This window comes from Lynx canadensis, chromosome C2, assembly GCF_007474595.2.
Source record: "Lynx canadensis isolate LIC74 chromosome C2, mLynCan4.pri.v2, whole genome shotgun sequence".
Lineage (NCBI taxonomy): Eukaryota > Metazoa > Chordata > Mammalia > Carnivora > Felidae > Lynx > Lynx canadensis.
Genome location: NC_044311.2, coordinates 118,389,245 through 118,402,775, shown reverse-complemented (window position 1 = coordinate 118,402,775; position 13,531 = coordinate 118,389,245). Strand labels below are relative to the sequence as shown.

Sequence of the window (13,531 nt, the reverse complement as noted above, 5' to 3'; positions counted from 1 at the left end):
ATTGAGAGGGAGGTACAGACATTTCCCATTATATCCCGATCCCCACATATACATAACCTTCTCCATTATCAACATTCTCAGAAAAAAAAAAAAAAAAAAAATTACTCACCAGAAGAGTACTTTTTTTTTTTTTTTTTTTTTTTTTAACCAAGGATGAACCCATAGTGGCACATCATAACCACCCAAAGTCCAGATTCTCTTAGGGTTCACTACTGGTGTTATATATAATCTATGGGTTTGGATAAATATAGTATCACACAGGGTATTTTCACTGCCCTAAAAGTCCTCTGTGCTCCCCACTTGTTCATTTCTTCTCTCCCTCTCCCAACCCTCACCTCTGGAAACCACTGATGTTTTTACTATTGTCATAGTTTTACCTTCTCCACCATATTGTATAGTTGGAATTATACAGTGTGTAGCCTTTTCAGATTGGCTTTTTTCACTCAGTAATGTACATTTAAGGTTCCACCATGTCTTTTCATAGCTTGATAGCTCATTTCTTTTTAGTGCTGAGTAATATTCCATTGCCTGGATTACCAGTTTATTTATCCATTCACCTAATGAAGGACATCTTGGTTGGTTTCAAGTTTTGGCAATCACGAATAAAGCTGCTGTAAATATCCGTGTGCAGGTTTCTGTGTGGACATAAAGTTCAACTCCTTTGGGTAAATACCGAGGAGCACACCTGCTGAAATGTATGGTAAGAGTGTTTAGTTTTGAAGGAAACTACCAAACTGTCTTCCAAAGTGGGTGTACTGTTTTGTATTCCCACCAGCAATGTATAAGAGTTCCTGTTGCTCATCCTCACCAGCATTTGCTGTTGTCAGTGTTACAAAATTGGGCCATTCTAGTAGGAGTATAGTGGTATCTTGTTTTAATTTGTATTTCCCTGATGACGTATGGTGGGGACTATCTTTTCATATGCTTGTTTTTTTATCTGTATATCTTCTTTGGTGAGGTGTCTGTTACGATTTTTGGCCTATTTTTAAATCAGATTGTTAGTTTTCTTTTTGTTGAATTTTAAAAGGTCTTTGTAGATTTTGGGTAATAGTCCTTTATCAGATGTGTCTTTTACAAATATTTTCTTCCAATCTGTGGCTTGTCTTTTAATTTTCTTGATATTGTCTTTCACAGAGCACAGTTTTTAATTGTAACAAAGACGAGCTTATCAATTATTTCTTTCATGGCTCATGACTATAGTGTTGTAAAAAGGCATCACCATACCCAGAAGCTTATCTACTAGGAGTTTTATAGTTCTGCATTTTCTGTTTATGTCTGTGATCCACTTTGAGGTAATCTTTGTGAAAGGTATAAAGCATGTGTCTAGATTTTTTTTTTTTTGCATGTGGATGTCCAGTTATTCCAGCACCATTTGTTGATGAGACTATCTCCACTCGACTGTATTATTGCCTTTGCTCCTTTGTCAAAGACCAGTTGACTATATTTATGGGGGTCTGTTTCTGGGCTCTTTTCTGTTCTGTTCTCTTGATGTATTTGTCTATTCTTTCACCAATACAACAATGTCCTTATTAGCGTTAGTCTTCCAACTTTTTTCTTCAATATTGTATTGGCTATTCTGGGTCTTTTCCTCTGCATATAAACTTTAGGATCAATTTGTTGATACCCATAAAATAACCTGCTGGGGTTTTGATTGGGATTGAATTCAATTTGTAGATCAAGATATTGACATCATGACAATATTGAGTTTTCCTATTCATGAATATGGAATATCTCTCCCATTTTAGTTTTTTGATTCATTCATTAGTTTTGTAATTTTCCTCATGTAGACTTTATATGTATTTGGTTAGATTTAAGCCTAAGTATTTCATTCTTGGGATGCTAATATAAATGGTATTGTATATTAGTTTGTGAAAACATTTAAAAAAAATGTTAATGTTTATTTATTATTGAGAGGCAGAGCATGAGAGGGGCAGAGAGAGGGGGAGACACAGAATCTGAAGCAGGCTCCAGGATTCGGCTGTCAGCACAGAGCCCGACATGGGGCTTGAACTCACGAACCGAGAGATCATGACCTGAGCTGAAGTCAGATGCTTAACTGACTGAGCCACCCAGGCGCCCCAGTTTGTGAAAACATTTTTAAAGCTACTTAAAAATGATTAGTAGGATATATGAAACATCAGGTTTACCAAGAAATAATGTAATTTAGAATGCGGTATTAGAATGTTTTTAGTACATATCTTCAAATCCTTTTAGGTGAAATCATGAATAATTCTAAAAGATTCTAATAACTTCTGCCTTCCTTTTCCCAGTTCTCATGCGCGCACGCACACACACACACAGACACACACATCCTACCACTTGGACATTTTACTTTTTTTTTTTTAAGTTTATTTATTTACTTAGAGCATGTGCACACATGTGAGGGAGGGAGGGGCAGAGAGAGGGAGAGAGAGAATCCCAAGCAGGCTCTGCCCTATCAGTGCAGAGCCAGATGTGGGGCTTAATCTCATGAACCGTGAGATCATGTGACAGATGATCTCAAGAAATCAAGAACTGGACACTTAACCAACTAAGCCACCCAGGCACCCCAACATTCATTAATTCTTAAAGGATAACTAGGTTTCATTTGCCCAACATAATAATCTAAAATGATATGGGCTTATATAAGACATTTTTAAACCAATACTTTTGAATTTTAAATTCTAAAATACATATTTATTTTTCACAAACATTCTCTTTAATAGATCAGCTTAACATTAGTGGCAAATTTTAATAGAGTAGAAAGCCTTCAGTATATATTGTCTCTATTTAAAGTTTGTTTATTTTTCTTAAGTTCCAGGACTGATGTCACTGAAGATAAGAAAGTTAAGAAATAAGATAAACTGCTAGGTTATTTGAATTGTTCATCCTGGTGGTTACAGCATGTTAAATTAAAGCTATATATTGGTTTGAGAGTGGTAGTGAGAAAAATTATCCAAAATAGTGAGTCAAGAGATATTTGGGCTTTAAAAGGATACCACATTCCTAAGAACACCAATATTTATCTCTTAGGAATCAGTGAAAAAAAATCTTTTTTATGTTTATTTTGAGAGAGAAAGTGTGCGTGTGTGCACCCGCACAGCAGGGGAGGGTGGGGCAGGGGAGGAGAATCCCAAGCAGGCTCTGAGCTGTCAGTGCAGAGCCTGACATGGGGCTCAATCTCAAGAACTGCAGGATCATGACCTGAGCCCAAAACAAGAGTCGGATGCTTAACTGAGTCACACCCACACTCCCTGGAATCGGTCAAATTTAAATACATGTTTTACATGATATGTTTCCGTCTATCTAGTTTATTTCTCATAATAGTTTTTGAAAACTATCACCATAACAGGATTTCACAGAGCTATTTACAGCATGGACCACAGCTATCAGGCACCATAAACGTAAGACATTTCAGTCATCAGTGTTTATTCGTATACTTTCTCTCTGTTGTCCCGATTGCCACACTCTCCACTCTCCAGAAAACTGTCATTTTCATAACCAGTTCCCAGACTATCAGGTCTGTCAAACTTTAGCACTCTTCTGTCCCATGCATCACCCCCTAACCCCACCATATACACACATAATTATAAACTGGTACATGCATTAGGCAATCTTAAGGAATTTAAAATCTGTCATTCTGATATCAAGTAACTCTTTAAAAACTTTAGTAAGCATAAGATCACACAGAAAGCTTGTTATTTAATGCAGGTTTTCATGCCTATTCTCAGAGCTTTTAATTTCATAGTGCTGGGTAAGGAACTATACTTTTTAAAATCTTTCCTCTTTGACATTTTATTATGTGTAGTGGTATGGATCTCCTTGGGTTCATCTTGATCCAAATTCTCTGTGCTCCTGAGCCTGGATGTCTCTTTCCTTCCCCAGGTTGGGAAAGTTTTAAGGTATTATTTCTTCATTCTTTTGGGACCCCTGTAATGTAAATGTTTGTTTACTCGGTGTTATCCAAGATAGCCCTTAAGCCATACTCATTTTTTAAAAATTTTATTTATTTATTTATTTATCTATCTATCTATCTATCTATCTATCTATCTATCTATCTCTTTCTTTGTTGAAGTCCTGAGTTTATGACCGTTACTTTGAACTCTTTATCAGGTAGATCCCTTGTCCCTGTTCTGTTTAGTTCTTTTTCTGAGGCTCTGTCTTGTTCTTTCATTTGGAGCATATTCCTCTGTCCCCATTTGCTTGACTTTTCTGTTTATTTCTGTGAATTAGGTGGAACAGCTACTTCTCCTAAACTTGAAGGAATGATCCTGTGTATGGTTATCCCCTGTGTGGATTGTGTGTGCCTGACGACTTTGGCTAGCTGGCTAGAGCTGTAGCTGTCATAGGCTGGATGTCCTGGGACTCCTTGTGCTGGGGCCATGCTGGTGGGACGACCAGAGCTGAAGTAGGTGTAGGCTGGGCTGCTCCTGGGGTTTTCTGCACAGAGGGCACACTGGCAGGACAGCTGAAGCTGAAGTGGGTACGAGGTGGTCTCAGGGCTCTCTTGTGTTGTGGGTGATAGCAGAAGCTAAAGTGGGTGCAGGCTGAGGCATCCTGGGGCATTCTGTGTGGGGTGCCCTTTTCGGGCAGCTGGAGCAGAAGCAGGTGTGGACCACAGTGTCCTGGCAAGTTGTCTGGAGCTTAAGTGGTGTGGGTCTGGAGCGTTCCAGGGTACTTTGTGCCTGTGTTACCTTGTCAAGTAGTCTTGAGCTACAGTGAACACTGACAAGGGTGACCCGGTATGCACTGTATTGGGCCTCCTTAGTGAGACAGTTGGGGCTGGTATGGGTAGAGGACCAGGGCTCGTTGAGGTGGTAGGGTGTCTGGACCATGCTCCTGTCCATGCTGTCAAGGTGGATGGGGAATGTGTAAACTGTGGTGCTTGACAGCCCCCCTGACCTAGAGAAAGTTCCAGCAGTCTCCCTGCCATTTGGCAGAGTTCTAGGGCTAGATCCTTTATATTCTAGTTGCCCTTTTAAACTGCAACATTTTTTTCTGTACCTCAGAGCAGATGAATCTGCTCATAGTCCCTTATTACTGTCCCTCCCCACTGCAGTTTACAGGGGTGAGAGTGGGGATTCCCTATTACCGTGTCTCCGTCTTTCTTGCCATTCTCTATGTGGTCGCTCTTACTTTTGTTGTTCAGCTGTTCAGTCAGTCCTCAGTTCTTCAGGAGGAATTGCTCTCTGTGTAGGTGCAGATTTGTTGTGTCCCTGGAGGAGGTGAGTTCAGGGTCTGCCTACGTCGCCATCTCGGACCTAAATTCTTAAAATATTTAAAAGAATACCTAGAAGATGAATTTAATGATAAACTCATTTAATATTATTATTTTATAGATTAAAATCTTCAGACTCAGAGATAGAGTCAAATAGCTAATTAGTAGCAGAGCTGGGTCTAGAAATTAGTGGACTTATCTTCCAGGGAAGTATATTTTTATTTAGATTATGCAAATTCGTATTAAAAAGTTTACCACGTAAATTGGAATTTCAAAGAGGAGGGGATCAGGAGGCAGTGGTAAGACAATTTTAAATAGTTTTTAAAGAGTTACCATTTCTTGATATGTAGTTATTCTGAAATATAATCATGACTGTTAAAGTAGATCTTTTCCTATGCGTAAAGGAATGTTCTGACTTTGACTATATTAAGCCAACAGAATATCTTTAGCCTCTTCATTTTAATATACTCATAAGTAAACTGAAATCCCAAGTACAAACAAACAAACAAACAAACAAACAAAAAAATGCTTTCTTCTTTTGGCTAACCATTTTACTATTTAGGGAGGGATCTTAAAAATAGAAGAGTGCCTATCTTTCCTGCCCCCACCCACTGGCACCTTCTAAGAATAGAAGCTGGGTGTGTGACTCCCAGCTGCCTAACTGGAAAGGAATCTTCAGCCTGTTCCTTTGTCCGTCCTTCTGAGTGGGCGGGGTACTGATTACCTGCTCTCTTATTTCTTCTACCTCTCCTCAATATTTCTGAATGCTGGGGTCCTTTTCTCTTACTTCTAAAAGTTGATTTTCACCATAACTTGAAGAGCAGGATTCTTTCATGCCTCCAAGGTCTGTGTTGTCTGTTTCATTTTGGCTTTCCCTATGAACCAGCTTACCTCATCTCCCCCGTCTCTGTGGACAGAACCTGATCCATAGTCCAGTTTTGCTCTATCTGAAGCCAGTAGAGCAAGCAACCAACCCCATTTCTCTGCCATTTGCTAACAATAACAAGTAGTAGTAATAATAACAGCAGCTACTAATATCTTCTGAGTGCTTCCTATAGTCTGTATTTCATATATACATTCCCATGTAAATAACGCCATGTAAATAATGAAGTAATGAAGTAAATAATGAAGCTAAGATTCAAACCCAGGCAGCCTGACTCACAGCCTCTATTAAATATTACTTACTATAAATAGATCAAACATAAAAAAAATGTATGTTGTAAAGGTGGCTGTAGACCCTGTTATAGCCTACATTCTCTGCAGCCTGTTACTTGATGATTTTATTAGTAGCTAGCTACTTGGGAAATGTGTTTGTGTACCATATAGGAGCTATGTTTTCTAAAGGACTTCTGTTTGAGAAGAAAATGTAAGCTTCATCAACACTGTTTGCTCATGAGCAAAGAAGACTATTGTGGGTTTTCAGAGCATTTTGTTTTCCTTCAAAATCTAAAGTACAAGTAAAACCTGATACCCCTTTTATAAATTCAGTCAAAATGGAGCTTCATAATCATATCCTGAGATTTCTGCTTTGCCTACTTTTAGAAAGCTAAAATCCATACTGGCAGCCCTTTCCTGGCAAATTTATTAGAATCTTGGGATTACATTTTGTTCATCAAGTTTCATCCTGAATTAACAGAAACAAAGGGAAATGAGATCTCTCTCTTCAAAAAAGAAAAATAATAATAGTGTACCCTAAGGATGTCTATTAGGAGTCTCAATTTATTTTTTGGAGCAAGTTGGAGAAAATATACATTTCTAATATGTTAAACATTGATCTGTGTAACAATGAGTGCAATGAATACTCTCCCCTAATTTCCAACTATCATTTTTTATTTTTTGTCTTTAAATCTGTTGCAGAGATCTGCCAGGTCTTCTTAAACACAGTAATCTGCTTGCCTTCTATCTCATCCCTTTGTTTATAAAATACCCCTTATTTAGAATGTCCACCATCATCTTATACATCATTCTGGGTCTGCAATTTCCCTTAATAGATTTCCTCAAGAGGCTCCCTCTAAATGCTCTTAGCATTTAGGAAGACTTTTTTTTTTTTTTTTTTTTTTTTACCACTTTATTAACTAGCAAATATTTGTTGAATAAATCTCACTGGTTGGTACTACTAAGATTATAAAGATAAGGAAAGAATAAAGGAAGTTAGTGATTTATGAAACATCAGTACATACCAGACATTTCACCTAGGTGTTTTCACTTAACTGTCCATTATTTTTATGTCTAAGAAAACTGGATAAAAGAGATAAAAGCCACCTAGCTGGTAATAAAATGGAGTTAGAATTTATACTAGTCAATTTGCAAGTGATAGCATCCTATGTCTAATTAGTTTAGGAAAAAGTTAGTGCACATGGAAAAAATACTGGGTCATGACAAAAAAAGGGGAAGAATAGAATAGGTCCCCAAAGATAACTGCTTCCAGGGACACTGATTTTTCTGCCAGTTGACTTCATTCTCTCCTGTTGCAGACCGGAAGGAATGTCAACAGTCTCCAGCCTTCATAGTTTAGAGTTGAGAACATTCCAGGGACTCTGACTGGCCTGACTGGGGTCAGTTTCCTATAATTAATATCATAAGGAGGGTGAGGATGGTCACATAGTTCAAATGGTTACTGGGGTTCCAACCTTGTGTAGTAGGTTATTTCCAGAAAAAGATGGCTCACTGTGAACTGGGTAATATCACACCATTTAGGATAGAATGCCCTAATGAGAAATCTCTTATTCCCAGTCTCATGTTTTTGCCACTACCTCCACTATACAATGTGTCACTGAAATTAACAATGGGGATTAACAACAGTTGGGGGAACAGGCCCCATAAAATATCAACAAGGAAATACATGAAAGGCATGAAACCAACAAGAGGGATAGATCTATTCTGAGGTAGTTATCACTTTAGATTGGGGTATTGTGAAGGCATTCACGAAGAAGGGGTATTTGATAATGGACTCTGAGAGATAAGCTCATCTTAGAAATGAGGTACTTTCTGAGTACAGCAATTAGCATAAAAAAAAATGAGAATAAACAAAGCACATTAACTAACCTTGAAGAGTGCCCAGGATTATAATCCTATCCTGACTCCAAAACCCACGTTTCTGTTGCTGTTAATACTGTGTGACATATGGAATAAGCACTGAATGAAATTATTTGAAAGTCTGGAAACAGAGCAGTTTAGCAGCTGTAGAAGTGCATATGTAAAATTAGAGGGCCTAAGGTGGTAGCACTGAGAAAGAATGGCATGGCTATGGGCAAAAATATAATTAGAATACAAAGGCTGTGGAAAATAAACAGATTAGAACCAAACAGGTTCGAGGAATGTTTAGTGTCATTGACTGACCTAGCAAAAGATAATCAATTTTGCAGGAGTATTATTCATTCTAAGTGGGTTATGGTGATAGAAAGCAATCTAAATTGAAATACCCAGAAATAGAAATTGGGAAAGAAGTCAGAGCTACAGATTTGGGAGCAAAGTGTGAAACCTGGTGAGCTTTTATATGCAAAAAAAGTGGGGTTGTGAACTGAAACTTATTAACACCCATACAGCTAGAAGAAGATGGAATTAGAATTTTGGCTTTACTACTTCTGTGTTGCTTGCCATTATTTTCTGTTTTGTGCTTTCTGTATTGTCTCTCTACGTAGACTATGTACACCTTCACGATAGTAGTCAAGCTATCCTTAGACTTAACAGCTGCATGTGCTGGGCTCAAAGTACATGCTCAGTAAATCACTTAAAAAAAAAAAAAAAAAAACAAAGCAAAACCATTTTCATCAATTATCTTAATACTTTTTAGATTATGATGCTTTATGTAACTTGACACACTTTAAAGAATTCTAATTTACTAGAATGGGATACCTAAACATATCAATTATATGTTGATTTCCTTTGCCTCAAGACCCACTGCTCCTCCTTTGTCCATCTAATAACCTTGGCCACATCTGAGAAACCAATCTACCTGTGAAATGCTTTAAATGGCCCATAGCTTTTCTGTTTAAAAATACTACATCTTAAGGAAGAATAGATGATCTTAAACATAAAATTTCAGAATCAGTACTACAGTGTCTTACACTTTAAACCTATACCACAACAGGTACCTTAATAGATTGAAAATGAAGAACATGGATATATCTTTATAGAAAGTATACAAAATTGATTTCTAAATTTACAAGTAAAGTATTAATTAAAGGTCAAAGTTTATTTTTTTAAAGTACTATCATTGATATAGGTACACCGGGATTAGAATTTGTTATCATGTACTAGAGGTGCCTTGGGTTTGTCAGCATATGATTGGAATTCATTCCTTATCACTGAAGATTACAATTTCTGATCTCTCTGTTTGTCCCATACAGGTAGCAGAAGTAGCTGGAGGTTAACATAATATCCATTTATGCCCATTTTGTATCCATCGCAGCCAGGGTACTATAGAATCAGCAAAAGATAGCTAATGCCTGTATTTGAATAAACTCTATTTTTAATATTTCTCTTTTTTTTCTCATTTACAGGGAGTTGATTTTCATATGGAGTAAACTTCAGCTTAAGTCTAATCCTTCAAAGCAAGTTTTTGTAGATCAATGCTACCAGCTTTTAAGAACAGCAACTAATGTGAGAGTCATATTTCCTTTCATGAAAATCATTAAAGATGAGGTAAATAGGATATATTTATCCCTTAATTTTAAATGAAATGTAAATGACAGTTCACCGAAACTTGAATCTTTTATGATAAAATGTTTCTGAAGAGAAGGAGGATTCAAAGGCCACATATCATATCCTTCCCTTTCCCCAACTGCAATCTCCCAACATGGTACTAAGCATTTACATAAGTGAAAATAACTGAAAAAAGACTGAAAAACTGCCAATTTACTGTTACTTAAAATTTAATATGGGAACAACTGCTTCGATAAGAAGTAATTATCTCTTTTCTTTAAAAGTGTCACTTTTAACATTATCCTAACTCCTGTTTGTAGAATCTTAACTTATTTGCAAATGAACTTTGTACATACATAGGTCACTTTCACAGAAAAATATAGTTCATAATTTTAAGTCTGGTGTTAAGGTGAAAAGGAACAATGAATTCTGAAGCATTTTTGAAATCTGACAAATTTTTAAATTATTTATTTGAAGTAACAGTAAAATTCATTACCTGTTTTTAAAAATAGTTCTGAAGTAAGTTTTTCATGGTCACTTAAAAGTGAATACAGTTCTGTGTAAGACTCTTACATAGGCATGAAACTGGATCCTGCAAATGCTTTAACTTTTTCCCCTCAAATTTTTTTTTTTTAATTTTTTTTTTCAACGTTTATTTATTTTTGGGACAGAGAGAGACAGAGCATGAACGGGGGAGGGGCAGAGAGAGAGGGAGTCACAGAATCGGAAACAGGCTCCAGGCTCTGAGCCATCAGCCCAGAGCCCGATGCGGGGCTCGAACTCACGGACCGCGAGATCGTGACCTGGCTGAAGTCGGACGCTTAACCGACTGCGCCACCCAGGCGCCCCTACCCCTCAAATATTAACAGAACCTTGAATACCAAGATAGGAAAGATAAAGCTACCCTACATTTTAGGTAGCTCCATTTGGCTGAATCTTTATGTGGGTTATTTTTAAATATATAAGGAACATCCAATAAATAATGTATTTTAATATCTCTTAAAAATTTATCCATTTTTCACACTAATTATGTCATTCATTGGATGTATGACCGTGTAGTGATTATATTCCCATGATATAAAGTTAGCAGCATTATATTCAGAGAGCTTTGTAAATTTCCGATTTTATTTTACTAACTGCATTCATAGCTTCATTATTAAACAGTGAAATGTCATTCAGATGCATTGTTGGGGCACCTGGGTGGCTCAGTCTGTTAGGCATCCAGCTTTGGCTCAGGTCATGATTTCGCTGTTCATGAATTTAAGCCCCATATCAGGTTCTGTGCTGACAGTTCAGAGTTCAGAGCCTGGAGCCTGCTTCAGATTCTGCGTCGCCCTCTCTCTCTCTCTGCCCCTCCCCCACTTGCCCTCTCTCTCTCCCTCTCTCAAAAATAAACATTAAGGGGCGCCTGGGTGGCGCAGTCGGTTAAGCGTCCGACTTCAGCCAGGTCACGATCTCGCGGTCCGTGAGTTCGAGCCCCGCGTCAGGCTCTGGGCTGATGGCTCAGAGCCTGGAGCCTGTTTCCGATTCTGTGTCTCCCTCTCCCTCTGCCCCTCCCCCGTTCATGCTCTGTCTCTCTCTGTCCCAAAAATAAATAAACGTTGAAAAAAAAAAATTAAAAAAAAAATAAATAAACATTAAAAAAAAAATGCATTGTCAAAGTTAATCTCTACCCCCATCAAAAAGGGAAAGAAAACCAAACAAGCTATGTTTTAGAATCCTTCCAATATTTATTTATTTTTATTTTTATTTATTTAAAAAAAATTTTTTTGAGAGAGAGAGACAGAGTGTGAACACAGGAGGGGCAGAGAGAGAGGTAGACAACAGAGTCTGAAGCAGGCTCCAGGCTCTGAGCTGTCAGCACAGAGCCTAATGCGGGCCTTGACCCACGAACTGTGAGATCATGACCTGAGCTGAAGTTGGACACTTAACTGACTGAGCCACCCAGGCACCCTCCTTCTCAATATTTAAATTGCACCAGAATCACCAGTAAAACTTTTTTTGTTAATTTTTTTTTTTTAATGTTTATTTATTTTTGAGAGAGACAGAGACAGAATGTGAGTGGGTTAGGGGCAGAGAGAGAGGGAGACACAGAATCCGAAGCAGGCTCCAGGCTCTGAGCTGTCAGCACAGAGCCTGATGAGGGGCTCGAACTCACAAACCGTGAGATCATGACCTGAGCCAAAGTTGGATGCTCAACCAACTGAGCCACCCAGGCACCCCAGTAAAACTTTTTAAAAAATAAAAATGTATCCATATATATATACACATAGGATTCTTATTTGCACCAAAAGTTGAGTTTTGTTATGCAAAGTTTACAATGTAGGTGATGTTCAGCCAGTTGTCATAAAGCTTTCTTATTTTCACATGTCTACTCAACATGAGAATATAAGAGGAAAAATTCAAAGATGAAATAAATATTGAAAATGTGCTTAACTGTGTATACTCTACTAAAAACATCTTTAATGATGGAATAAATCATATACGTGCTTTAGCGCTCTGAAAAGCAGCAAAAAGAATGCCTTGTGAATTCAGAAGAATGAGACCTTACAAATGGCTTATCTGAAAAGGCTCACAGAGGAAGATGCTTTAAGCTGGGTTTTAAACGATAGAGGAGGAGAACACTAACATGTAAAGGATTTTGCAGTTTACAGAGCACTTTTGCCTCACTACATCAATTGTTTTTCCCACAAGTGTCCGTTAGCATTAATATGGTAGGAGAAAAACATGAGGAAGTGTGTGGGAGATGAAACTAGTCAGAGACTGCCTGAAGTTGTAGGGCTGGTGGGTGGTGGTTGTTGGAAATACTTAAGGGACTTGCATGCCGCTCTGAAAGTTGGAACTTCAGTCCATAAATATACTGGGATTGTTGAAGGATTTCAGGTAAGGAAGTATCCTGTTGCATTTTGTGATGATTTTGAATTTTTTTTAAAGTTTTATTCTTTTTAATTTTTTTAAATGTTTATTTTTAAGAGAGTGAGTGAGCACAAACTGGGGAGGGACAAAGAAAGAGGGGGACAGAGGATCCGAAGAGGGTTCTGCGCTGACAGCAGCAAGCCTGATATGTGACTTGAACTTATGAACATGAGATCATTACCTGAGCTGAAGTTGGATACTCAACTGACTAAGCCACTCAGGTGCCCTATGATCTTAAAAATTTTAGACTTGGGCAGCTGGATACATGATAATTTCATGAGTTAAGACAGAGGATGTAGATAGAACTTAGGAGAGAGAGAAGGAATTCTGTTTTGAAGCAGTGAATTTTGAATTTACTATATCTGGAAAATCTAGGTGGAAATACCTAATTGTGATAGATACGAAGAAATAAAAAATTTGAGTTCAGAAAAGGATTCCAAGCTGAAATGATGGATTTACATAGGAGAAAGCTAACGTCAGTAGGATAGATCCAATCCCATTCATATTTGCAAACATTTATTTAAAGGTCAACGTATTATGCCAACTTCTATGTTAACGACAGGAGGATATAAAAAATGAGATACTGTCCCTGTGATTTAAGAATCCAAAGTCAGGGCATAGGGGCATATACAGTTACAAAACAATATATATGTACTTTTTATAAATAAGTATAAACTATTCTCAGTGGAAAGAAGAGGGATGTTTAACTCTACTCCAGGGCTGGGGCCAGAATATGAATGGGGAGAAAAACTTTCAGAGTAAAACTGACTCTCA

General features: G+C 37.6%; 1 protein-coding gene and 1 long non-coding RNA gene across 8 annotated transcripts in view; one reads left to right on the top strand and one right to left on the bottom strand.

Moving 5' to 3' along the window:
- Nucleotides 1–13,531, top strand: part of ZNF654 (zinc finger protein 654) — a 94,906-nt gene that overhangs the window by 74,342 nt on the left and 7,033 nt on the right. For all 5 annotated transcript variants that reach the window (XM_030329720.2, XM_030329718.1, XM_032594766.1 and 2 more), the window contains one exon: nucleotides 9,700–9,841. In XM_030329720.2, the coding sequence (XP_030185580.1) occupies nucleotides 9,700–9,841 (142 nt within the window). The remainder of the gene's footprint in view (nucleotides 1–9,699; nucleotides 9,842–13,531) is intronic.
- LOC115523582 overlaps nucleotides 3,161–13,531 on the bottom strand; it is a 22,674-nt gene continuing 12,303 nt past the window's right edge. For 2 of the 3 annotated variants that reach the window (XR_003971787.1, XR_003971788.1), the window contains one exon: nucleotides 3,161–5,269. This is a non-coding gene — a long non-coding RNA (uncharacterized LOC115523582). The remainder of the gene's footprint in view (nucleotides 5,270–13,531) is intronic. The other variant, XR_003971789.1, reaches the window with a different exon arrangement.